Here is a 24352-nt window from a genome sequence, read left to right as displayed (position 1 = left end):
CTTGTATTTATTTTTGGTTCTGTGACTTCATAGAGTCAGATTTTAAAAAGAAGTACAATAAGAGAACTTGTGATGAGGAAAAATTACTGGACACTACATTCACCCCAAAAACGTATGTCTAAAACTTGTGTTCCAAAATGGAATTCATGGTTTAGGCTTTAAAATGGCAGGAAATATAGAGTTCTGAAAAATACATTAACTGCAATAAAAAAGAGAACATTTGTATTACTTCTGCTTCTTACCTGAAAAGAGAAAAATATAAAGATTCACTGCAAAAAAAAAAGCTATTTTAATATGTGGAAGAGTATCATTGGGGGAAAATAACAAGGTAAGAAGAAATAAGAAAATAAATACAGTTTTGTGAGGTAGTTCTTGCAAGGGGATCTATTCATCTCAGAAGCCAGTCAACAAGTTTTAAGTATGTGGAATTGTAGAGTTTCATAGAAAAATGGAAGCTATAGTTTCCACTCTTAGGGAGATTAAAACGCAAACATCTCCCCTGTTGATGAGGTCTCTGTTCATGTTTCCTGTACGGGACAAGAGACTTACCCTTGAAAATGTTTGTGGGCAGACACTTTTCACTCTTCTGGTTCCCATTGTCCCGTCCCCCTCTTTTCTGCACTTGCCTTTCTTAAGAGGACTGGGAGAGATTATAGAGGAACCACAGGCGCCCACCCCCTCTACCCTCTTCGCTTTAGTCACTGTATCATTAATAGCATCTTACTCTGTGATGGTCTCCCGCCTTTCAATAGCCCTCCTTTGTGTGCCTAAGCGGGCAAGAATGCTATCTATTAGATGTCTAAATTGGAATCCTTCAAGAGGTTGATTCATCATTTTCTTCTTTTGCCACTGAAATAATTGATTTCACCTGTGTTTGCTTCAAGGGTGAACCTGGTGTGGTTGGTGCTCCAGGCACTGCTGGTGCGTCTGGTCCTGGTGGCCTCCCAGGAGAGAGGGGTGCTGCTGGCATTCCTGGAGGCAAGGGAGAAAAGGTACTTGCTCGGTGTTGGACCTTCATAGTTACTGTTGATGAACTCTACCAAAGAAGGGCGCCCAGTGCTGTACACTTCCTGGCAGGTGGCTTGGTTGCATTTTGATATCTATATCCATTTCTCTCTGCCACCTAGTACCTACGCATTTCTAAACTCACTAATCTGGCAAAATTCCTTGCTACCATGGAATTTCACGCAACCAGATGGTGTTGAGTAATACATGAGGCTCATTTTAATGCCACTAACAATAATGCTTCATCCTGCCCTAATTAATGAGAAGGAGCTCTATCGAACAGCTGTCCACCGTGCTGCCGCATTAGTTATGCACAAGAGTGATCAGGCGCTGGAGCTCATTGTAATGTTGCCTTATGATTCCGTCCACATGAATTTGTACCTTGCTTGATTATGCTCCAGGAGTGTGTATGGAAATTAGGAAAAAAAAATATTCAACAATAATCTGAAAAGGGCCTTGAATTATCTCTTTTCTTATTTTTTCCCCTCATTCAACATCCTATTATTGAATGGTAGGAAATTCAGACATTACCAAAAATTTTAAATGGCTAATGGCATCTGTAAAACACTTTGGATTAATGTTGATTCAGAAATTTGGTTGGGAAACAAAAAGTTGTTCTTACTTCATACTTTCAGGGTGAAACTGGCCTCAGAGGTGAAATTGGTAACCCTGGCAGAGATGGTGCTCGGGTGAGTAGTTTTGTTTATGTTTACATTTGTATCATTTGTATTTTTCCTTTTTTTTTTTTAACATTTTACTCCATTTGAATTGAAGTTTCCAAAAAGAATTCACATTTGGAGTCTTACCTTCTTTAGTATTAACTGTGCCAACTACAAAGTACAGACCAAAAACTCTAGGTTTACTAACATGTAAAGTGATTGTTTTAAGTGATGGTAGGGCATTTATTTCACACACACACACACACACACACACAATCGTTCTTTTACATTTTAAAAGGCCAGAACCCCTAACAAGGTCCAAGACTTATACAAATGTATGTCTTGGGGATTTATCAAAAAGAAGCTGCAAAGATTAGCTGTTAATACCCCGGAGATGCCAGAGATAATCCCATAAAAGGATTATTAGCCTACCTGGAATGTGGCACCAGGGCTCTCCCACACCACCCTGTGCCTTGGTTCTCCCTGATGCTAATCATTCACTGTAGCACCTCTGTAACAGTCCATCCTTTGAATCACACAATTCTTAACAGTTCCAAACAAGCCCACTCATTTGCTGCTCTCCATGGGCCTTTACAGGGAGGAGCTGAGAGTTCAGATTTTCCAAATTCCTAACCTGCCCTTGACTTACACCTTGCAATTGCCTTTATTCCTGGATGCTCTCCCCCTGAAAGTCACTTCTGAGAGTCTCTGACAGTTAGAACTGAAATGCACCCGATCTCTCTTGATGTGCAGAGTGTGCAGTAAGAGTGTTCACTGGATATGCCCAGCAAAAGAGAGTGGCAAGGTTCTCCACTGATGGTATGGGATGTGGTTAACAAGATATGTTTTTCCTTTTTGGGGGTAGGGTGCTCCTGGTGCTGTAGGTGCCCCTGGTCCTGCTGGAGCCACAGGTGACCGGGTAAGTGTGCATTTTCACTGAGTTGTATCTCTTGGAACTGATAGCACTACCTAAAATTTCCTGCCTGCCCTAGTCCCAAATAGCCCCAGCAATTCATTTTTATGGCTTCAAAGCCCACTTATTTCAGAACTTAGCTCTTGTGATAAAGCAGCAGGAAACAAATGCTATGTGTTTAAAGTTCTCTTCCCCTTCCTATAGATGTGCCAGCTATCTGATCTATATTTTAATCCCTATCATTTGTTTTAAAGTCTTTCCCTGTTGCCCATTAACAATATCCTAAGGCACTAAGTCTTCTCAAAGCCTTCAATTGTAAAAAAAAAAAAATTGATAAAATACATAGCATGCCCACTTCACATTGAACAATCCACTTAAAATAGATCTTATTTATTGTATTACAGAGATTACAGCAAATAGATCAACCCTGGGTCCATCTAAAAATTAAAACATCTCCTCCTCCTGGTATTGTGGGCACTGACTTAGAGTGCTTCTGCAAGCGTGTGTCCCAGACCCCAGAACGAATGCAGCATTCAGAGGAGTGAGGGTCCCGTTCATTTGCCTGTGTGCCACGTGCGCTGGTTATGTCTTGCAAGGCATCTGCCAGCTCTGACAATAGCCCACTGTCTGCCACCGAGCTCTCTCCCAACTACTTCTTTGAGCATCTGTGTGAAGTGCATTAACAAACTGTCTTTGGACCCCTCCCCCTCCAGGGTGAAGCTGGTGCTGCTGGCCCTGCTGGCCCTGCTGGTCCTCGGGGTAGTCCTGTAAGTAGAAATCTGGGGCAGTTGGGACACTCACCCCTCACACTTTGTAGATGTCAATGGATCAGAGTGCTGAGATGTGTTTACACCCTTTCTCCACCCTAGGGTGAACGTGGTGAGGTTGGTCCCGCTGGCCCTAATGGATTCGCTGGTCCTGCTGTGAGTATCACCTAAAAAAGGTTCATCTGAGACCATCCCCAGCTGGGGCATAGTCAGGTGAGTGAGAACGCCAGAGCTGTAACCCTTTCTTTCCAACAGGGTGCTGCTGGTCAACCTGGTGCTAAAGGAGAGAAAGGAACCAAGGGACCCAAGGGTGAAAATGGTGTTGTTGGTCCTGCGGGCCCCGTTGGAGCTGCTGGCCCATCTGTAAGTTGGATTCACTGGCGGTCAACTCAACCTGTGTAGTTATCCAAGAGATTTTATCATTGAGCAACATCAGGCAGGTGCCCACTGCGCCTGAAGGAGTGTACCAGATAGATGATTGCAAAAGTTAAGAGCCAGGCAAGTTTTTGGCACAGTGCTTCCGAAGCCACTGGGGATGCCCGCACCCCAGTGCCTGGGTTTGAGGCCCCTCTCTGCTCCTGATTCCAGCATCCTACTGATGTGCACAGCAGATGATGGCTCAGGCTGTTAGGTCCCTGCCACTCCCATGGAAGATCCAAAATATGTTCCTGGCTCTTGGCTTTGGCCTGACCCAATCCCAGCTGCTGAAGGCATTTATGGAATGAACCAGCAGATGGGTCTCTGTCTCTCTGTCTCTCTCTACCTTTCAAACAAATGAAAATATATATTAAAAAAAAAAAAAACAAGAATAATTTGCATACCACTTCACAATTTACAAGATTTTTGTAAATATTGTCTTACTTTTAATTGTTTAAAAACCCCACAGAGGTAGTGACATTGAAACAAGAACATTTCTTCCAGATGGCATACATGATCATTTTTCATTTCTGCATTTTCATCTGGAAATCTCAGAAATGATTCCTGTGAGGAGAAATGTAGCATGTGTAAGAACTGTGCTTATTTTCTGACTTGATCTCACCTTTTGCTTGCCTTTAGGGTCCAAATGGTCCCCCTGGTCCTGCTGGAGGTCGTGGTGATGGAGGCCCCCCTGTGAGTATTTACCATGGACTCAAATCACTTTTCTTTCTTTGGAACCTATGAGGGAGAACTTGAAAGTTTTGAAGTTTTTGGTAAATTTGGACTGCAGTGAGGAGACCCAAGGTCCAAGTTCATTCTCTTTAGAGCAGTTCTGATACTGAAGTTAATGTCAGCTACATGGCATGCTAACTCAATCCCAGCTAGAACTCAACGCAGTAAATATTGCTACCACCTCACTTTGGGGGCGTCATCATCAGGCTGTTTAAATTGAGAAGTGGGTGAAATACTCTCTGGAGCCATTGAACTTCCTGCGGGTGTCCCCCTTTTTCTGCCTGAGTCCTTCCCCACTCCATTCAAAGCTGTCCCACTGACTCCAGAGACACAGAGCCACCCAGGATGAACTCCACCCACTCTTTCTCTCCATCGACCATGCTGAGTGCTCTGCGTCATTTAGCATCCCTTCCTCTACAAACAACACTGCTTATTCAGTACTCATTGCCTTAGCACCCAGTCAGTTGGTTGAAAGAGTTATTAATGTGTACACACCCATGTGAAATCATAACATATTGTCTTCTTGATTTGATAATGATCAGATAATATGTTAGCATTTCAAAAGGGACCGACCAACAAAAGTTTGGTGTAATTGGCAAGGTGGCATGAATGGAGAAGGAGGGTCTCCGGGTCCTGATTAAACAATACCCTGTGTGAGGCTGCCTACTACTTGCTCTTTGGTCCATCCCTGGCCAATGGAATGAGGGCTTTCCAAAGGAGAAATTCACATCTCACCCAAATCCCTGGAGATGGTGTTGATGACGGAATTGTGATTGCTTGCTTCTCAGGGTATGACTGGTTTCCCTGGTGCTGCTGGACGGACTGGACCCCCAGGCCCCTCTGTGAGTAAACCTCTGCACACCTGTGTTTTCATTTACTTTAGCCAAAAGACCTTGTCTCTGGTGGGAAGAGGGTAAGAAACTTGATGAAAACACTTCGCTAATATTTGCTATTATTTTCCTGGCCTGAAATCAGGTTTTCTGAACCATTGAGGCAAAATCATCACAAATTATATTTTGTAATATCAGTTTAAGAGGCTTTTATTCATTGCAAACACCAGTCCCCTTTCACGGGTGTGTTCTCATTGTTAAAAATAAAGAGCAGAACAGTTTTAGTCACATATCAGGTATTTTTATATCTAATTACCCTTTATAGGTATCATTCTGCCTCCGTTGTTAGGATACAATTGTTTCTGAATTTATAGGTGGTTTGGCCCCTAATTTAATTCTGTTTCAGATTTTTCTGTCAGGACTCCAGAGAATTTAATTAATTACCAAGGATTAAGTCTTCTGCTTAAGGTTTGGGTTGGGGGGAATAGCAAAGATGTTGATTTCTTGGAATCCTTTCTCAGGTTCATAACGCAAAAATCGTCATTCCCTGTAGGCATTTAATTAAACCGAGTTGAAAGCATATGTGATTCCTCAGTTATGAATAAAATGCCAGTATTGGCTTTCTTTGAAAAGAAAGGGGCAGGATGCTCCAAAACCCAAAGTCCCATTCATTTACAACTAAGTCATAACTCTTCACGTTCTCATTCCAACATTCTAGGGTACCCGTGGCAGGGCATTGCTTTTCCTTACAGAAATTTTTTGTAGAGTCTGCCTCGATTATTTTTTCTTTGCTGACAGTGTCGGGGAAGTAAGATTGGAGTTTCTACTTTCTACAAGAAAGAATATTTAACAGTCTAATCCTTTCCCCAAAATGGCTGGGCTGTTGTTTTGTTGAATCACACTGTTGGCATCTTAATATCTAGAACCCCTGATTTACAGAATGTAAGTGACCTTGTACATTTGCTCACAGGGTATTACTGGTCCTCCTGGTCCCCCTGGTGCTGCCGGTAAAGAAGGGCTTCGTGGTCCTCGTGGTGACCAAGGTCCAGTTGGCCGAACTGGAGAAACAGGTGCATCTGGCCCCCCTGGCTTTCCTGGAGAGAAAGGTCCCTCTGGAGAGGCTGGTACTGCTGTAAGTGATTTCAAACTCTTTTTTTAAAAAAATTATTTTATTAAAACAACACCCCTACGCAAGTCTCCAAGTGATATTTATTTATTTATATTATTGAATATTTTTATTAAGTTAAAATAAACCCCCTACACAAATCTCCAGGTGGCATTTGCAGACTCTCAAGTGTAGCTCGGCTGAGCCAGATTTGTGCACACTGAGGTGCCGTGGCTGCAGCAGGTGCTCAGTTAGCCTGTGATAGGGACGGCAGTAAATGAGGAACTCAAGGTTTCATCCTCACGGCCTTCTAAGTGTGCTGCCGAGGGAGGGGCCGCCTGACTGGTACCAGGATTAGAGCAGAATGCCTTTGCCTACTGTGAATTCATCGATCCTAGTAAGGTACCCATTCATTAAGTAGGCATTTTCTGGTATTACGGCTACTCTGAAAGCTTCCTCTACTAGACTTTAGAGGCAAAGGGCAAAATTTGCTTCCTTACATAAACTCAGTAAAAACTCTATTCCACCATCCCCGCGTGGCTTCACTGATCTCAGCCACATATTTAAAATGTTACACCGTGGGTCTTGAGGAGGAGGAAGGTACAAATACATACAGATATCCACATGCTCGAATGTGAGCTCATTCCCATCGCGACGGAAAAGATACCCAAGAGCTCACTAGCCGACTCTACACCGAGGACAGCTAGTTCCCCCAGTGCGCAAGCCCAGCTGGGCTCTCACCTGGGGGTCCTACCTGGATTATACCGTGTTTTTCCTCTTGTTTAGGGACCTCCTGGCACCCCAGGTCCTCAGGGTCTTCTTGGTGCTCCTGGCATTCTGGGCCTTCCCGGCTCCAGAGGTGAACGTGGTCTCCCAGGTGTTGCTGGTGCTTTGGTGAGTGTTTGACGCCATTCTGATTCTCATTAGCATAATAAAAGGTTTTAAAAGCTGCCACTTCAAATGTGACAGATTGATCACTGAATGACTCCACTTAAGATTTCTTACTCCTGGCATTTTCTTTATACAGATCGCATGTCACTTATCTCAGATGCTTTAATAGCACCTTCCTTAGACACACACTCTAAAGACGCAGCTTAACACTATGCAGAATGATTTTGTTCTTTCTACACGCTTAAGAACGATATAAGCTCTAATTGCATTGACTGCTCTGCAATATGAAATGCTGGCATCATTTCTCCTGGAGGAAGAATGAAACTGGAAAGTTCTGAATCATTCCATTAAACCTTGTACGTGACAGCAGCCAGGACCCATCTCATTTCCATAAACTCTATCAACCTCATGAATTCGTTTCATGTGGAATGTTGGATGAAAACCATGCTTGCCTTGAGCAGAGCAACACTGCATTAACAATACCTAGCCGACCCTCTGTGTAGGGTGACACGAATGACACTGCTTACCATTTTCTGAACCATTCGTATTCACTTCACCTCTTCTCCTCACACTGCAATCTCCCGCCTCAGGTTGTTTTTGGAGGGTGAGGTTGGCATTCTGTCCAACTAGAGTAATCTTTTTATTTCCTCTGCTTTGTTAGGGTGAACCTGGTCCTCTTGGCATCGCAGGCCCTCCTGGGGCCCGTGGTCCCCCTGGTGCTGTGGGCAGTCCTGGAGTCAACGGTGCTCCTGGTGAAGCCGGTCGTGATGTGAGTCCAGCATTTTGTTTACATCGTAAAATTGAGCAGGGTTTATTGTATGTAATTTCGGGTGTTGGGCTGAGATTCTCTTGTTCCAAGAGTGTCTGTTTCCCCACAAGTACATGTCATGACCACTTCTGGCATTGAAAGATGATTTCAGTAGAAGAATGAACCTTTAACTAGTTTGGTGTTGGACCCAGATATTAAAAACACCTTTAAAATAAAATGTAAGCTAATAGGTTTTCGTCCCTGCTTTTTAACCGTCTGGAAAGGGGCTCACAATCGAGCACTGGGAGTGAAGAAGACAGAGTAGCCAAAACCCAAGGGCAAAGGGGCAGCAGTATCTCACCAAGGGCTTTAATCTGCGTGGTGTCGTCACAGGGCAACCCTGGGAGCGATGGTCCTCCAGGTCGCGATGGTCAGCCTGGACACAAGGTCAGTGCATTTCCTCGCCTTCCTGTGATTTAAAAGTCACTAAGTAGAGGCCAAAGTGATGCTAAATTTCATTTTGCCTGTGGTAGGGAGAACGTGGTTACCCTGGCAATGCTGGTCCTGTTGGTGCTGCAGGAGCACCTGGTCCTCAAGGCTCCGTGGGCCCCACTGGCAAACATGGAAACCGTGGTGAACCTGTAAGTTTTTAAAGTCAGCTCTTTAATGCTGCCTTCCTCCTGGGCTTCACCCGCTTCACCCTGACTTTCCCACACCTGGCGACAGTGGAGGTGTCAGAAGGGGGGGCTTGGTCTTGGCTGACGAGTTCTGTTTGTTTTTTTTTTTTTTTCTCCCACTTCACAGGGCCCTGCTGGTTCTATTGGTCCCGTCGGTGCTGCTGGTCCAAGAGGCCCTAGTGTACGTACATGGTGAAGGCTTCTTTACAAACTAACATGTTGGGAGGATCCATTCAAGAAAATAACTAAAACATAGCCCAGGCTTCATGTTTTCAAAAACTTGTATTCCTTGTTGAGAACTGATACAAATAACTTGATCTATTTTAAGCCTTGTCTGTTCACTTATTGTAAATAGTCATCAGGATCTAACTAACCTGGATCTAACAATCATCAGGATCTGCCCAACTAATGCAGAGCACTAGAAGAGATGGGAGCCTGTCTAGACCTTTGCATGTCTTCAGTTGCCTTTCTGAGTGGATTAAGCAGCATTTGTGGAGAAACGAATGCCACTCTTAAATTTCTTCACAGGGTCCACAAGGCATCCGGGGTGACAAGGGAGAGCCTGGTGACAAGGGGCCCAGAGGTCTTCCTGGCATAAAGGGACACAACGGATTGCAAGGTCTTCCCGGTCTCGCTGTAAGTAGAACGTGGCCAGCATACCTGCGTGCTACCCATAACGGCCCCCAGCCCTGAGCATCTTCATGTGTGCACTGTTATTGTTCTAACACGTCCCGCATCACAGCCATATCCCGTTCTCTGGCTAACTCCCTCTCTCGCGGAGATGAGGCTTTATCATTCCAGCGTGGAAAGGTGAGGGTTAAGGGAGATAGAACTACACTTACATTAAAATCCCCTGGCAGCACTGTCCTTCAACCCCACTGAAAATAAACATAATTAGGGGAATGACTAATACTGCACTGCTGAAATGGCTTGTGAAAAAAAATCATCGAATATAATAGACATAATGGGAGAAAAGAGCTCCACTTTACATTTTCAATTTTATCAATTTGGAGACCATTGGAACTAAAGTTTTCCACTCAATTTGAAAAAAAAAAAATCTGTTGACACGTGTTCTGAAAGTGTAATTTCCTGTTCTCTCCTTAAAGGGTCAACATGGTGATCAAGGTGCTCCCGGCGCTGTGGGTCCCGCTGGCCCCAGGGTAGGTGAAAGCAAGAGATGGCTCCTCTCTGAAATGAGGGCTACCCACGCATTGAGCCCCAGGCTCCTGGTGGGGGTTTCCTGTGGGGTTTTGATGGCTCAATAGATGTTCTTGGTGTCTTTCCTCCTTAGGGCCCTGCTGGTCCTACCGGCCCTGCTGGCAAAGACGGCCGCTCTGGACATCCCGGCACAGTTGGACCTGCTGGCCTTCGAGGTTCTCAGGGTAGCCAAGGTCCTGCTGTAAGTATCACTTGGGGAAATTATGAAGAGCTTCACTGACCTAAGGTCACACCAAGATGACTGTGATGCTACACCCAAGTAGCCACGCTAAAGTATATTTTCTAAACTGTATGACAGCTGTGTGCAGCTCATCCTTGCAGTTGTTCTGAGGGCAAGTCACTTATTCATATGAACTTGATCCATTCTTGCTTACTAGAACATGCTTTGTATGAAGTTCAACTGGAAACCTGCTACCGTTGAGGTCTCTCGCTGTGAGCAAATACAAAGCCTCCCTTCTCTCACTCTCACCATTGCAGGGCCCTCCCGGTCCCCCCGGCCCTCCTGGCCCTCCTGGCGCAAGCGGCGGTGGTTACGACTTCGGTTACGATGGAGACTTCTACAGGGCTGACCAGCCTCGCTCACCACCTTCTCTCAGACCCAAGGACTATGAAGTCGATGCCACTCTGAAGTCTCTGAACAACCAGATTGAGACCCTCCTCACTCCTGAAGGCTCCCGGAAGAACCCAGCTCGCACCTGCCGCGACCTGAGACTCAGCCACCCAGAGTGGAGCAGTGGTAGGTCGAGATGTTCAAAGCAGAGTAGTCCTTCTCGCAGGCTTTTCCAGATCAGTTCCACTGGTGCTCATGAGAAAATGCAGTTGAGTAAAAATTACATTACATGAAATAACATCCAATTAATGCAGCATCATATTTTTTCCCCAACTGGCACTCACCTTCAAAGCTTCTTTAAAATTTATTTCTGCCCTTATGTTCTTTCTAAATTTTTTATTAATTTATTTGAGGGGCAGAGAGACAAAGGGAGAAGTCCTCTCCACTGGTTTACTCCCCAAATATCCACAATAGCGAGGGCTGGGCCAAGCCAAAACCAGGAGCTGGAAACTCAGCCTGGGTCTCCCACATGGGTGGCAGGAACTTCGTCACCCAAGCCGTCACTGCTGCCTACCAGCGTGTGCGTTCACAAGAAGATGGGATCAGAGGCTAGTGTGGGACAGGGGTGCCCCACTGGCATCTTAACCACTGGGCTAAACACCTGCCCCTTCTGCCTTTCTCAAGGTAGTAAATGCCCCTTATTTGATTTTTATGAAGAAGAGGAAAGAACTGTCTAATCTTGAAAGGAGCCATTCCTCTTCTGTTAAGTGTGGGGTAGGTGACATAACTGTACAATCAAATCTTTTTTTTTTATTTAATGAATATAAATTTCCAGAGTACGATTTATGGATTACAATGGCTTCCCCCTCATACCGTCCCTCCCACCCACAGCCCTCCCCTTTCCCACTCCCTCTCCCCTTCCATTCACATCAAGATTCATTTTCGATTCTCTTTATATACAGAAGATCAGTTTAGCATGCATTAAGTAAAGATTTCAACAGTTTGCTCCCACACAGAAACATAAAGTGAAAAATAATAGATGATTTTTTAAATGATGATGAAATCAGATCAGACCTATACAATCAAATCTTTAAAAACAAACAACTGGAATTTTTTATGAATATTATTAGAACTCTATGTTTTCCTCAGTGAGAAGTTTAATGATCTGAGTCTCTTTTCTTAAAAGGTTACTACTGGATCGATCCCAACCAAGGATGCACTATGGATGCTATCAAAGTTTACTGTGATTTCTCTACTGGCGAAACCTGCATCCGGGCCCAACCTGAAAACATCTCTGTCAAGAACTGGTATAAGAGCTCCAAGGCCAAGAAGCATGTCTGGTTAGGAGAAACCATCAATGGTGGCACCCAGGTGAGGAATCCTGGAGACATTACTCCTTCTAGCAAACACTATCTTATTAGGATTGTTTGTTTTTTCATTATGTTCATGTTGACCCCTTACCAAAATGGACCTATTAAAAGAAACTGTCATAGGTTGAACATTAAACAATGGATTGGATGTGTTCGTGTACTTCAAACTTGACCCAGTGTACACTCACTGGAGAAACAGACAAGTGCTGATGGGTGTGAAGGAACACGAGCCCCACAGCGTGCACTTGAATTTTCAGAACCAGAGCAGTTTTCCTGAAGTTTTAATCAAACCTTTGCACTCACTTCATTGAATGCTTACTGGAATTCAACAAATCATAGAATTAGAGGACAAGAAAGAGGTCTCAGTCTGTACCTCCTCACTCTTATTCTAAAGAAGCAACATACACACAAAGGCTTAACTGAAACAGTTACTGTTTTAGATGCCCTTGCCTTAGCCCAGCAAGTCTTACATCCATCTAGCCATCTGGTGCTTTGAAGACAAGTGAATTGAGTTTCCATTAAAAGTATCTCTTTCCTAAGGCTTGGATCTCAGTTCATTATTCCTGCCTATACCAGACGTTTAAAAAAAATAACTCTTAGTATTTGAATCTTTCTTCACTTAACTCTAACTCCCACCTTATTTTCTCCAGTTTGAATACAACGTAGAAGGAGTAACCTCCAAGGAGATGGCTACCCAACTTGCCTTCATGCGTCTGCTGGCCAATCACGCCTCTCAGAACATCACCTACCACTGCAAGAACAGCATTGCATACATGGATGAGGAAACTGGCAACTTGAACAAGGCTGTCATTCTGCAGGGCTCCAATGATGTTGAACTTGTTGCCGAGGGCAACAGCAGGTTCACTTACACTGTTCTTGTCGATGGCTGCACGGTAAGCAGTAGTGAAATATGGGGATACCTTTGAGTGGAGAGTAGGAAGGGGTGGCTCTAGCTTAGGCCCTTAAGTGAACAAGAGATCTGACTTATTTGATATTTTTTCATAAATGTTTTTATTTACAATCAGATGGTAAGTAAAGACTTTTTTTTGGTCATATTTTGCCCTCTTGAATACTGTGAAGTAGTAAAATGTATAATATGTTCACACACTGGTCACTTTTCTTTTAACATGAGCTTCTTAAAATATAGTATATACCCAGAGCTTAAACTTCTTGGGGCATAAGCTATAATTTATATATAGATATTTTATTTTTCCTTTTATTATGGCTTATACTTAACAGTTTCCTTATTAAGAAAAATACATAGCATATTCTCTACAATGCAGTATAATTAGGAAAAAATGTAAATTCCTTAATGACAGTACTACATACTCCCCCAACTCCCTCTCCACACACACACACACCTGAAAATGATACTGTAGAAAGAAATCACCTAGAAGATGTGTTGAAATGTTTTTAAAAACTAGGATGGGAGAGAACCTCTTCCCCTAAAGACATTCTTGATGCTTCTGTTCCAAAGATGAGCTTGTTGATTTGGGACACACTTAGAAGAATCAAAAAGTGACTCATAAAAATCTAAATTTTAGATGTCAGATGTTATCAGGTGCTGAAACAGTGCTGTCTTACGTATCTTTTTTTCTTCTCTCTTTTAAACAGAAAAAGACAAATGAATGGGGAAAGACAATCATTGAATACAAAACAAATAAGCCATCTCGTTTGCCCTTCCTTGATATTGCACCTTTGGACATCGGTGGCGCTGACCAAGAATTCTATGTGGACGTTGGCCCAGTCTGTTTCAAATAAGTGAACTCCACCTAAATTAAAAAGAAAAGAAATTTGAAAAAACTTTCTCTCCTTGCCATTTCTTCTTCTTTTTCCTCTTCTTCTTTTTTAACTGAAAGTTGAATCCTTCCATTTCTTCTGCACATCTTCTTGCTTAAATTGTGGGCGAAAGAGGAGAAGGATTGATCAGAGCATTGTGCAATATGATTTCATGAACTCTCTCCCCCAACCCCTAAAAAAGATCTGGAATTTTTTTCAAAAGTCTTACACCTAATGTGGGAAATGTCAACCTTTGTAAGAAAACCAAAATAAAAATTGAAAAATAAAATAAAAACCATGTACATTTGCACCACTTGTGGCTTTTGAATATCTTCCACAGAGGGAAGTTTAAAACCCAAACTTCCGAAGGTTTAAACTACCTCAAAATACTTTCCTGTGAGTGTGCTCCACCTCGTTGGGTGCTGGCCTTGACAGAGGCGAACTGAGGTCCTTGTTTTATTTTTCATAATACAAAGGTGCTAATAGTGTTTCAGAAACTTGAAGACTGTTGGTGGTGCTAGGAGAATTGGAGAAGAGATGCTCCTCTGTGTTGTGTGGTTTTCTAAATCGGATTTGACAGCAGTGTTCTCCATGTGACCCCCAATTAAGAATACACAGATCATTTGCCCAAAGTCGTCCTCTTCTTCGACTCAGATTTGTTCTTTGCCAATCTCATTTTCATCCTCTTCCCTGGTTCCAAAGAAGCCATATTTCTTGGACAAGCAGAAAAATTAAATTGTACCTTATTTTGTATATGTGAGATGTTTAAATAAATTGTGAAAAAAAATGAAATAAAGCATGTTTGGTTTTCCAAAAGAAAATACTGAGTAAAATTCCTTGCTTCAATGCTATTTGTAATATAAATATGCATCCCGACCAGTCATCTAGGGAGAGACACTAGGTAGAAATCATGTAAAAGGTAGGGGCCGTTTGGAACAATGGTACGAGGACCCGGGAGACCTGAGCTCCAGTTCTGGCTCTGCTCCTTGTGGCAGAGTGACTTTGAGCCTCTGAGTCCTGCCCTTCCATTTCGCTGTCTGTAATATGATAAAATAATAATAATAATAATCTGCCCTCCTCAGACTGTGTAGTAGCTCGGCAACAGGGCAACACTCACCTAAGTTCATTATAAGTAAAGGTCCACAAAAATATTTTGGTTTTGTTTCTTATCCTTTGAGCACTCTGTAACTGTGGCTGAAAGTTGGTCTATGCACAATTAATGCTATTAAGTAAAACAGTTTCAAATATTCAGTAAAAATGCCATACACTTAAATCTGATGCAGTTGAGTACAATGCCTGTTAGGAGATAATGTGTGGGCTGTCAATCAGCGTAGACAGGTGTGGATAATAGTACCACGTACACCTACCTGCCAAAGCAAGTTCATTTTCCTCCCCTGCACCTTTCAATGACATCTCTAATACACTTAAACGTAGTAATGTGTCAAGTAAAATGTTAAGATTCATTTAGAACTTACTTCCTGTTGCAGAATGTAATTGTGATTGTGATATTTGCCTCCTATTATAAGTCATCCCAAGATTCAATTTGTTTTAAAAGCAAAAGATTGAACATAATGAAAATCTAGCATTAACTCTAAAAAGTTAGCAAATGTACTAGCCACATGGTAACCTCAAAGTGTGGTCCTTCCACCACCTGGTTAAGAACAGTAGGATGCTTGTTGGAGTGCAGGCAACCAGTCCTCAGTCATCAAATTCACATTTAATTCAGCATTCTTACGCACCCTGGGAAATTCTGTCATGCACCAACTTGGGACTCACTGGATATAGTTATTACTGTAGTCCTTTGTAGCTCCAACATTCTCTGTCTAACAAAAATACATTAAGATCCCTGACCAAATATACGTTGGGATCAGAATGTGACTGCTCCCTACAGGGGAGTTACTGAAATGGCCAGAGAACATCGACATGGCAGTGCAGTTAGAAAGCTCAGGTTTAAATGTAAATTATGTCCTCGGGCTTACAGTGCAAGCAAACCAACGCTTATCAAGTAATAACAATGGACCTGACACTATGCTGTGTAATAGCAACATCTTTTATGAATCTGAATCTGAATCAGATTTCCTAAGCCAACAGCCTCTTAATAATCACTTAGTCATTAGTGAGAGACAATAGAAAAATAGCTAAGTAATGGCACAACTAACAGCAATGAAGAAACAAAACATGGTATATCTAAGAGATAACAGAAGGATAAAGAGTGAAATAAATTTTCATATCCTTTTAACATTTATGAGGGTGACAGACCAAAAGAAGAGGTGCTTAGAATGGAATGTTTAATCTTGACATTCAAGTATGCTGTCATTTGAAATGTACCACAGATGAACATAAAAAATGCTGAGTCCATGCATTAGGGTAGTAAAGTTAGGGATGACTTTTGCTGTTAAGTAATTATATTATAATTTGCCAAAAATATTTACATCCAAAATATTATGGAACGAAATAAATAGTCAACAATTGGAAAGAATCCCTATGGGGAGTGGCCATTGCCAGGGAAAGGGAGTTCAACCTCCCACTCCTATTTCCTGAAAAAGAAGGAAAAGCCTGTCTGAGAATCATCGTGGGCTGTTAGCTGCCACACTGGGCCTCGGAAAAGCTGCACAGGGCTGAACCAGGCAGCATTGTCTTCAGGGACCTCAAAGTCCACTTACAGAGACAGATGAAAATAATGTGTGAACGTCTTAAACCAGGTGTCCTCTGCGGATAGCAGAGGGCACTATTAATTAATTAGGGGAAATCTCGAGAAATTAACCTTGGTCGTATGCTGTAAGGGTGATGTTTGAACTGAACTGGTCTCTCTGGCTAGAGATCTCATTTCCCCTCCGGGCCCTGTGGCAAATGCTTCCCCTCTGGAAGTCACATGTTAGGATGGTCTGGCATTTACCAAGCCAACAGGTCCACTGTGAGTGTGCCCTGGGCCTGAACTAGAATGGACATGGGGGCATGTGCTGCAGGATTGGCCCTTCTGCGATCAGGCCCCCTCTTCAAAGGTTAATCCCGGCCCCCAGGACACTCACGATGTTTCCCAGTGCTTGGTCAGGAGAAGGCGGGCCACCTGTGACCTGTGCGAAGTGTGAGAGGGGAGACTGCACCTGGGAAAGGAAAGGAGTGGTAGCCCGGATCTGGGGAGGAGGTATTCATCAAGTCTGGGGAGGAGGGTCATTTAAAATTCTAAAATCAATACAGCTAATGCACTGGCAAAGAGCAAAGACACCCAGGCAACGCTGCATACATTTATTATCTTTAATGCCAAAAGACTTTTTTATGCTATTCCACTTAATATCACTGAAAAGGAAGTTCAGAAATTGGATTATATATAAGAAAAGTTGGAAATGTCATTCTGGGTCAGTGCAGCCATCCATCTAGATGAGGACTTGGCCTTGACACTGGCACCAGGGGACATTGGGGAGCAACAGCAGTTGGCACTTCCAGGGAAGCTAGCCTCAGAACTCCCACTTAAGAAGACACTGTAAATCTTTTCCGTACATACTTGTATCTAAACCCTTCCAGAGCCCTCTATCTGTTTTGAAATATGTTGGTATTACAGTACCAACAGGAGAGGGCTAATGCTGAATTGTTGGCTCAGCTTCCTGGCCCTCTGATCAACTAGCAAAAATATGTTTTCTGTCCCCGTGCCTTGATCAGCCAGGGACTCAACAGCACCACATCATCGGTGAACACCTGTAACTGCAGCAGTGGGCCTCAAACATCCCCTAACGATTGACTTCTCTCCATGGCTCAGTGAAATGAGCTCAGAATTTGTGGTCCGCAGCCATGGTTATGAGCATCAACTCCACTATTGCCTAGCCAAAGGCCCTTGGGAAAACCTCTCTCTCTGATATTTATTTATTTGTTTGTTTATTTAAAAGGTAGAGTGACAGGGAAAGAGAGAGAGAATCTTCGTTCCACTGGTTCACTCCCCAAATATTGCAACAGCTAGGGCTGGGCCAGTCCAAAGCCAAGAGACAGGAGTTCCCTTTGGGCTCCCACATGGGTCACAGGTGCCCACATACCTGGGCCATCTTCTATTGCTCTCCCTGATGCATTATCACGAAACTGCATTGGGACTTGAAACGGCAGCTGGGACTTGAAACGGCACTCCCATAAAGCAGCTGTGCCACAGCACCCACCCAGGAAAACCTGAGAATTTGGTGAACACACCCGCTCGCAAGGTTTTCATTAGCACGCCTCTTCTGCCCATCTCACAGCACCACTGAGGGAGCCCAGGTGTGAAATCACCGAGGGAACGAGCAGTGTCCCTTGTCATCATCAGAGCCGAGCCCTCCCGTCACTGGCAGTAACCTCGTGACTTTATTCCTTCTCACTTCCCCCCCCCCAATTTAGGAAGAGGAAAGTCTCAAATTTAAATGTAATTATCTCCCTATCAGCAAAGCTTTGCGCACTTACAATTAATTTTATTTATCTATCAATATACGCATTAGGCATGTACTACTGTACGAAGACATATGTGCAATATAAAACTTCTACAGAAAAAGAATTTTAAAAACACATAAATAAATGCAAATAGAGGAGTCCACACTCTGGTGGGTTAATTTGCACATTTCCTGGAGTGTGTGCACCCCCCCTCTTCCATTTCAGAGGTTTCTGCTCCAGGTTAGGATCCAGGAGGAGCTTCAGGGGAGGGGCAGCACCAGCAGACTCCTGACACAACTTGTTAAATCTTGTACGTGCGTGCATTTTTCTTAGAAGAAATTCCCCAACTTTTTTTTCAGATGTACAAAGGGGGCCGTGATACAAAAAGATGCTATGAGTCACTGCACAAAAGAAGTGTCACTCACTCCATAAACCCCCTACTTTGCTCAACTATGGTTTTCATATCTCATCTTGGGCGGCTTACTTAGAACCTGCTGCTTCTCCGATCCTAAGACCTCAGAGGTGCGATCTGCACCAGCCAGAATTAAAATAGATATTTGTCGTTCATTCTTCCACTTTCCTGTTATCACCACCCTGCCCCAGGCCTCCACGAGGCTTCGTATAGATACCTTATGATCTAGTCTTATTCCTTGAAACATCAAACACGCACCTCACAGGGTCAGCGCTGTGGCGCAGTGGGCTAAGCCTCCACCTGTGGCACCGGTATCCTACATGGGCACCGGTTCATATCCGGCTTCTCCTCTTCTAATCCAGATCACCATTATGGCCTGGGAAAGGCCTGCACCCGCATGGGAGACCCGGAAGAAGTTCCCGGCTTTGGATTGCCCCAGCTCCAGCTGTTGCGGCCATTTAGCGAGTGAACCAGCGGATGGAAGACTCTCTCTCCTCTCTCTCTCTCTCTCTCTCTCTCTCTCTGCCTCTCTCTGTAATTCTACCTCTCGAATAAATAATCTTTTTTAAAAAAGATGTACCTGCCGGCACCCTGGCTCACTTGGTTAACCCTCCGCCTTCGGTGCCGGCATCCCATATGGGGTGCCAGGTTCTAGTCCAGGATGCTCCTCTTCCAGTCCAGCTCTCTGCTGTGGCCCTGGAAGGCAGTGGAGGATGGCCCAAGTGCTTGGGCCCTGCACCCTCATGAAAGACCAGGAGGAAGCACCTGGCTCCTGGCTTCGGATCGGTGCAGCGCCGGCTGTAGCAGCCATTTGGGGGGTGAACCAACGGAAGGAAGACCTTTCTCTCTGTCTCTCTGTCTCTCTCTCTCTCTCTCTCGCTAACTCTGTCAAATAAAAAAAAAATTAAATAAAATTTTTTTAAAAAGATGCACCTGACCATAGAAACTTAAAGAACAACAGACAAACTCAACCAGGGAGGTCGATGAATAAGCTATCTCTTCTAGGTAAAATATGCATCTGTTAATTAATGTTTCTTAAAGACGTATGTAATTTAACTTGAAGTGAATTGCAATCCCTGGCACCACACTAGGTCCTAGAGACAATAACTGTCTTCCAGTGATCTTCCAAGCCTCACCCCTCAGCTGACTGCTTCCAATAAAGCCTATTATTCTGAACTCAAGGTATTTTGGCTGGCTAGAATTTAAAATCCTGCTGGAATCTAGAAAGGTAACCTTGAAACTGCAATTCACCATGTATTTGAAGAAATTCATCACCATACATTTTTACTGACACACATAACTTTTTTTTCCTGTAGTGCACTATTGTTCTTGGTGCCCAGTGGCTTATTTAACCCTAACCAGGATGTGGGAACACAACAAAAATAATCTTTCTAAAACGGAACCTATTGATGCCGGATAAGATGAGAACAGCCTTCTAAACCACTGTGCCTAACGGATGGCCTTTCTCGCCCCGTGGAATGTCACTTCAAGTCCACTGCTCCCCCTGCTGGCTGGATAACAGAACACCCCAGACCTCTCACCCTGCCCAAGGCACGTCAGAGAAGGGAAATTCGCTTTCTCCGCTTCCCGTCTCCCAGTCATACAGCCGCCTTCGGCTCTCCCTCTTCCTTGCCCTCTCTGATCTAGCTTGAATATCTCTCTTCCATGGAACTAATAAAACAGAAGTTACAAAGAGGCGCACCCAAGCTCCAGCAGAGAGTGGCCTTTGGGGCGTGGAGAGCAGTTTAAGGCTACAAAGGCTGCCCCAAGGTACAGTGATGAACATGGAGGGTTTAAGCAGAAGTTATTCGGAACAGACAGACGAGAGGCTAGGACGGAAGAAAGGGAGGCTGAGCAAGTGGAGCTCTCTGGATCTGAACCCATCTGCCCCGTAGTCTTTGAAAAGGGGGTAAGGATGCCACCTCCCACTGGACTGTGAGGACAGGAGATGGGAACGCACAGCGGCGTCTCCTAGGACCACGGCCGTCAGTCCGTGCTACCAGCCTGTAGCTTCCTCACCAGGAAATCCCCTTACACCTGACAGATTCCTGCAGACTTTCAAACCCTCAGCATGTGGGAGAGCCCTCCACTCCAATCCCATAAAAAGGCATTGATCTCCACTAGAACTATGAAAATCACTTCGATTTTTCTTGCAAAAATCCACCTTCCAGTAAAAAATAAAAAGTAAACTTGCTGACAAAAAGGACAAATTTGCAGTTGGCCGACTGCTGTCCCATGCCATTAGAGGCATCCAACTTTAGGGAGAGAAGTTTCTGAGCCCCCTTTGCTTGCGTGGAAGCCAGTTCTCCAACACAAATGGACTATATAACTCACACATGTTGAATCTGCCAAACTCCTGACACTTAATTTTTACAATCTTTTTTCTAAAATTTTATCTCTGACAATGCACATCCTTACTCAAGAGTTGTCTGCACAAGCAATGATCATAATTGTTAAATTCATGTCCTTAGGGAAATTTCTTGGCCTGTATGAGTTTACTCAAGGGCTTTACACATCATTGAATCACCTATTATTGCCAGAGCTCCGAATGTCTATATGAGTAATAATATAAGTGGAACCACTTCAAAGAAATTCAGAAGCAGCTTTGATTATAGTTATTTCCAACATCATTTTTCTATTGCTGATTATAGATCTAATTTCCCTTATAATGCAGAAGTCTGAAATAATTTCTAAAACTTTATCAAATGTAACTATTAAAGTTTCCATCCTCTACTTTATTCATCATAAGATTTGTTCCTAATCAAAAGATTGTTTTTGCTTTGCTTCTTTTTTTTTTTTTTTTTTTTTTTTTTTTGGACAGGCAGAGTGGACAGTGAGAGAGAGAGACAGAGAGGAGAAAGGTCTTCCTCTGCCGTTGGTTCACCCTCCAATGGCCACCGCGGCTGGTGCACCATGCTGATCCGATGGCAGGAGCCAGGTGCTTTTCCTGGTCTCCCATGGGGTGCAGAGCCCAAGCACTTGGGTCATCCTCCACTGCACTCCCTGGCCACAGCAGAGAGCTGGCCTGGAAGAGGGGCAACTGGGACAGAATCCGGCGCCCGGACCAGGACTAGAACCTGGTGTGCCGGTGCCGCAAGGCGGATGATTAGCCTAGTGAGCCGCGGCGCCGGCCTCAAAAGATTTTTTTTTTTTTAAAAAAAGAACCTTCCCCAGATAACATCTAGAAAATTCCCCATTTAACTATTTCTCGGATTATTCACAATGAATATTTACTTTTACCTTCTGATGGGCATGTTATTAAAATACAGGGAACTTCTGGCCAGTTTTAAGCTCCACATATTTTCTTAGACCTCCAGCGAAAATATCACAATAAGCAGTCATCTTGACACTGTAAATCATAAAAAAAAGTCTTGCCTTTCTTCTCTCGGACTGAGGAGGGATGTCTATCAGACACAGTACAAAGTCCACTAAATCCTTTGAAGAGGAAAAGACAAATCAATGCCAGAAATGCTGTGCCTTCTTACCAATACATAAATCAAGCTGTGCATTTTTGTGATAGTTATAGTGTTACCAGACTTCCTTTTATTATCAGTTTTTCCAGGTATCTATCAGGTGAATTTAATTTGGTCAAATCTATTGATACATTGGGAAAATATCTCTAGTTTCCATCCTGGATTGGAAAAGAAAAAACATGCAGACAGTTTGGGCACCTTATACTACTCCTGTTATCATGTAAAAGGCTTGAAAGACTGCTTGCAATTCCCATGGCAGTTATAATTCGCTGCAGATCTTGAGAAAAACTTATCTGACCGAACTAGCGCCACAGCGTTCTGAAGGCATCCTTTAAAATCACTGGTGATGAGGGAAGTATGTGTTAATGTACCTTTTTTTCTAGGAAAACGATGTACAGTGCTTCTCGGAGTTTTCCCAGATCCGGCACCATACCTACCAAGACAGCATTACTGGCAGAGGAGCCGAGATACGTGCATTTTTAATTCTACATCAAGGTGATTTTCAAGGGCTCTTAATATTTGTGAACCACCGGTTTATCTATCGCTGTCTTCATGTTCTCAGACGATTCTGCATCCCTCTCCCCAAAATGTTTAGGACCACTGCTCTCAAATTGAGGGTTCTCGGAGCTGCTTTAAAAGAGAACATGCAATGGCTCATTGAACACGTGAGCAATTAATTTGGGAACAGTTGCAGTATTACAAATGTGATTACTTATTGCAAACCCAATTAATCCAGTCAGGAGGAATGTTAATTACCAAGGAGTATGGCAATGAGCATGAGCACATGACCAAGTCCCTAAATTCAGACCTATTACATTGTCTGTCTGACGATGTACTTTAAAAACACTTCCACAGGAAGTTTCATACATGTATCTGCATACAGGCAGTACAGGAACATTGGACCACACTCCAAGGCTGAGTGAGTGACCTTGGAAAATCACTAACTTGGAAAACCCACAGCTTTAGAGGTAACCACTCAGGCAATTCAAATAGCATTACTGAAATCTACACCAGAAGGTGTGTTAAGTAGCATAAAAGACATTACAAATAATTTTGCCAAAATGATGCTGTAGAAGATACATGGCTAGTTAATAAACACTTAATGTTAACAAAATTCGGGGGGCCAGCACCATGGCTCACTTGGTTAATCCTCCACCTGCAGCGCCGGCATCCCATATGGGCGCCGGGTTCTAGTCCCAGTTGCTCTTCTTCCAGTCCAGCTCCCTGCTGTGGCCCAGAAAGGCAGTGGAGGATGGCCCAAGTGCTGGGGCCCCTGCACCCACATGGGAGACCAGGAAGAAGCACCTGGCTCCTGGCTTCGGATCAGCGCAGCACTGGCCGTAGCGGCCATTTGGGAGGTGAACCAACGGAAGGAAGACCTTTCTCTCTCTCTCTCTCACTGTCTAACTCTGCCTGTCAAATTAAAAAAAAAAAAAAAAGAGTAGTTAATAACTGTGTGACCTTTCCGTACCTTCATATTAAAAAAAAAAAAAATTCGGGCTAAGTCTTGCTTGGCTTGAGTAGAAAGATTGATAAGAAAAGTAAATCTGTCCACAACTACCAAGGGTTACTTATATTTACCAAAAACTCTTGAATCACTAAATCAGACTAACTTCACAAAATGACTCCAAAAAAGAAAATGGGAAATGGGAGAAGATGGCCAAGAAAATGACACATGAAGCAAACGTGTACATAATTTATTAAAAATAGAAATAATGCTCGAAACAGTAACTGTATTTCTCTTATGAGCAATGGGATATTAATCACAATGAAGCCAGATATAATAGAAAACAATTGGGAAGGCCCCCCAAACTCCCAAGAAACCATTCCTCCTTCTGTGGGGACGGCCAGGGTTCACTAAGCCAGAGCTTTGATCACCTCAGCCCCCCCTGGGGCAGAGTGCAAAGCCCAACCAGGAGCCTAAGCCAAGCTGCCTGGGTCAGCTCCTTGCGTCTGAGAATGTAGAACTCCACAGAGAATGATAGCTGCACTCCCGAGCCTGCTGCGGATCATTGCCGCTGAAGGGCTCTGGGTTTTTGGTTCTCCTTTAAATTAGGAAATCATCCTTCCACTAACTTTCCTGTCGGTCTCCATTTGAAGAAGTTAAGTTTCTGTTGGGTAAAGCAGACCAAACCAGAAAGGCAATTTTAACGAGTACACCTAGTAAGCAGGATGGGACAAGCAGAGGGATATAGGATCATCTTAGAGGAAGCAGAATTAACAAATTTCAAATGGTTTTTAAAAACTGAAAGAACAATTATTGGGAGCTAATTCTCTGTGGACAAGTGACGCTTCTGCCTTTCCCGCAAGCAGGGGCAGCGCCAAACTTCCACCTGCACTGTCTATTTAGGGTGCCTGCTGGCACCATGAAAGTAAGCCACCTTGGAGGAGAGGGATCATGTCTGCCTCCAGGGCAAAGC

At 43.6% G+C, this 24352-nt stretch overlaps 1 protein-coding gene and 1 long non-coding RNA gene across 2 annotated transcripts in view; one reads left to right on the top strand and one right to left on the bottom strand.

The window, feature by feature from the left end:
- COL1A2 (collagen type I alpha 2 chain) overlaps positions 1 to 14259 on the top strand; it is a 36227-nt gene extending 21968 nt beyond the window's left edge. Inside the window, 21 exon segments of the mRNA NM_001195668.1 lie at positions 885 to 992; positions 1641 to 1694; positions 2530 to 2583; positions 3291 to 3344; positions 3447 to 3500; positions 3600 to 3707; positions 4401 to 4454; positions 5282 to 5335; positions 6294 to 6455; positions 7215 to 7322; positions 7981 to 8088; positions 8461 to 8514; positions 8601 to 8708; positions 8872 to 8925; positions 9273 to 9380; positions 9851 to 9904; positions 10036 to 10143; positions 10440 to 10698; positions 11699 to 11883; positions 12533 to 12775; positions 13497 to 14259. Coding sequence (NP_001182597.1) covers positions 885 to 992; positions 1641 to 1694; positions 2530 to 2583; positions 3291 to 3344; positions 3447 to 3500; positions 3600 to 3707; positions 4401 to 4454; positions 5282 to 5335; positions 6294 to 6455; positions 7215 to 7322; positions 7981 to 8088; positions 8461 to 8514; positions 8601 to 8708; positions 8872 to 8925; positions 9273 to 9380; positions 9851 to 9904; positions 10036 to 10143; positions 10440 to 10698; positions 11699 to 11883; positions 12533 to 12775; positions 13497 to 13643 — 2238 coding nt within the window. The 3' untranslated portion in view covers positions 13644 to 14259.
- Positions 10605 to 11728, bottom strand: LOC138845898 (uncharacterized). The gene is made up of 2 exons (XR_011383207.1): positions 11587 to 11728; positions 10605 to 11299 (listed from the first exon to the last, which is right to left on the bottom strand). It is a non-coding gene; the product is annotated as an uncharacterized lncRNA (long non-coding RNA).
- Positions 14260 to 24352: the final 10093 nt, after the last annotated feature.

This window comes from Oryctolagus cuniculus, chromosome 16 (genome assembly GCF_964237555.1).
Source record: "Oryctolagus cuniculus chromosome 16, mOryCun1.1, whole genome shotgun sequence".
Taxonomy (NCBI): domain Eukaryota; kingdom Metazoa; phylum Chordata; class Mammalia; order Lagomorpha; family Leporidae; genus Oryctolagus; species Oryctolagus cuniculus.
The sequence above is the reverse complement of the archived record's forward strand: the minus strand, read 5'-3'. Positions and strand labels throughout refer to the sequence as shown.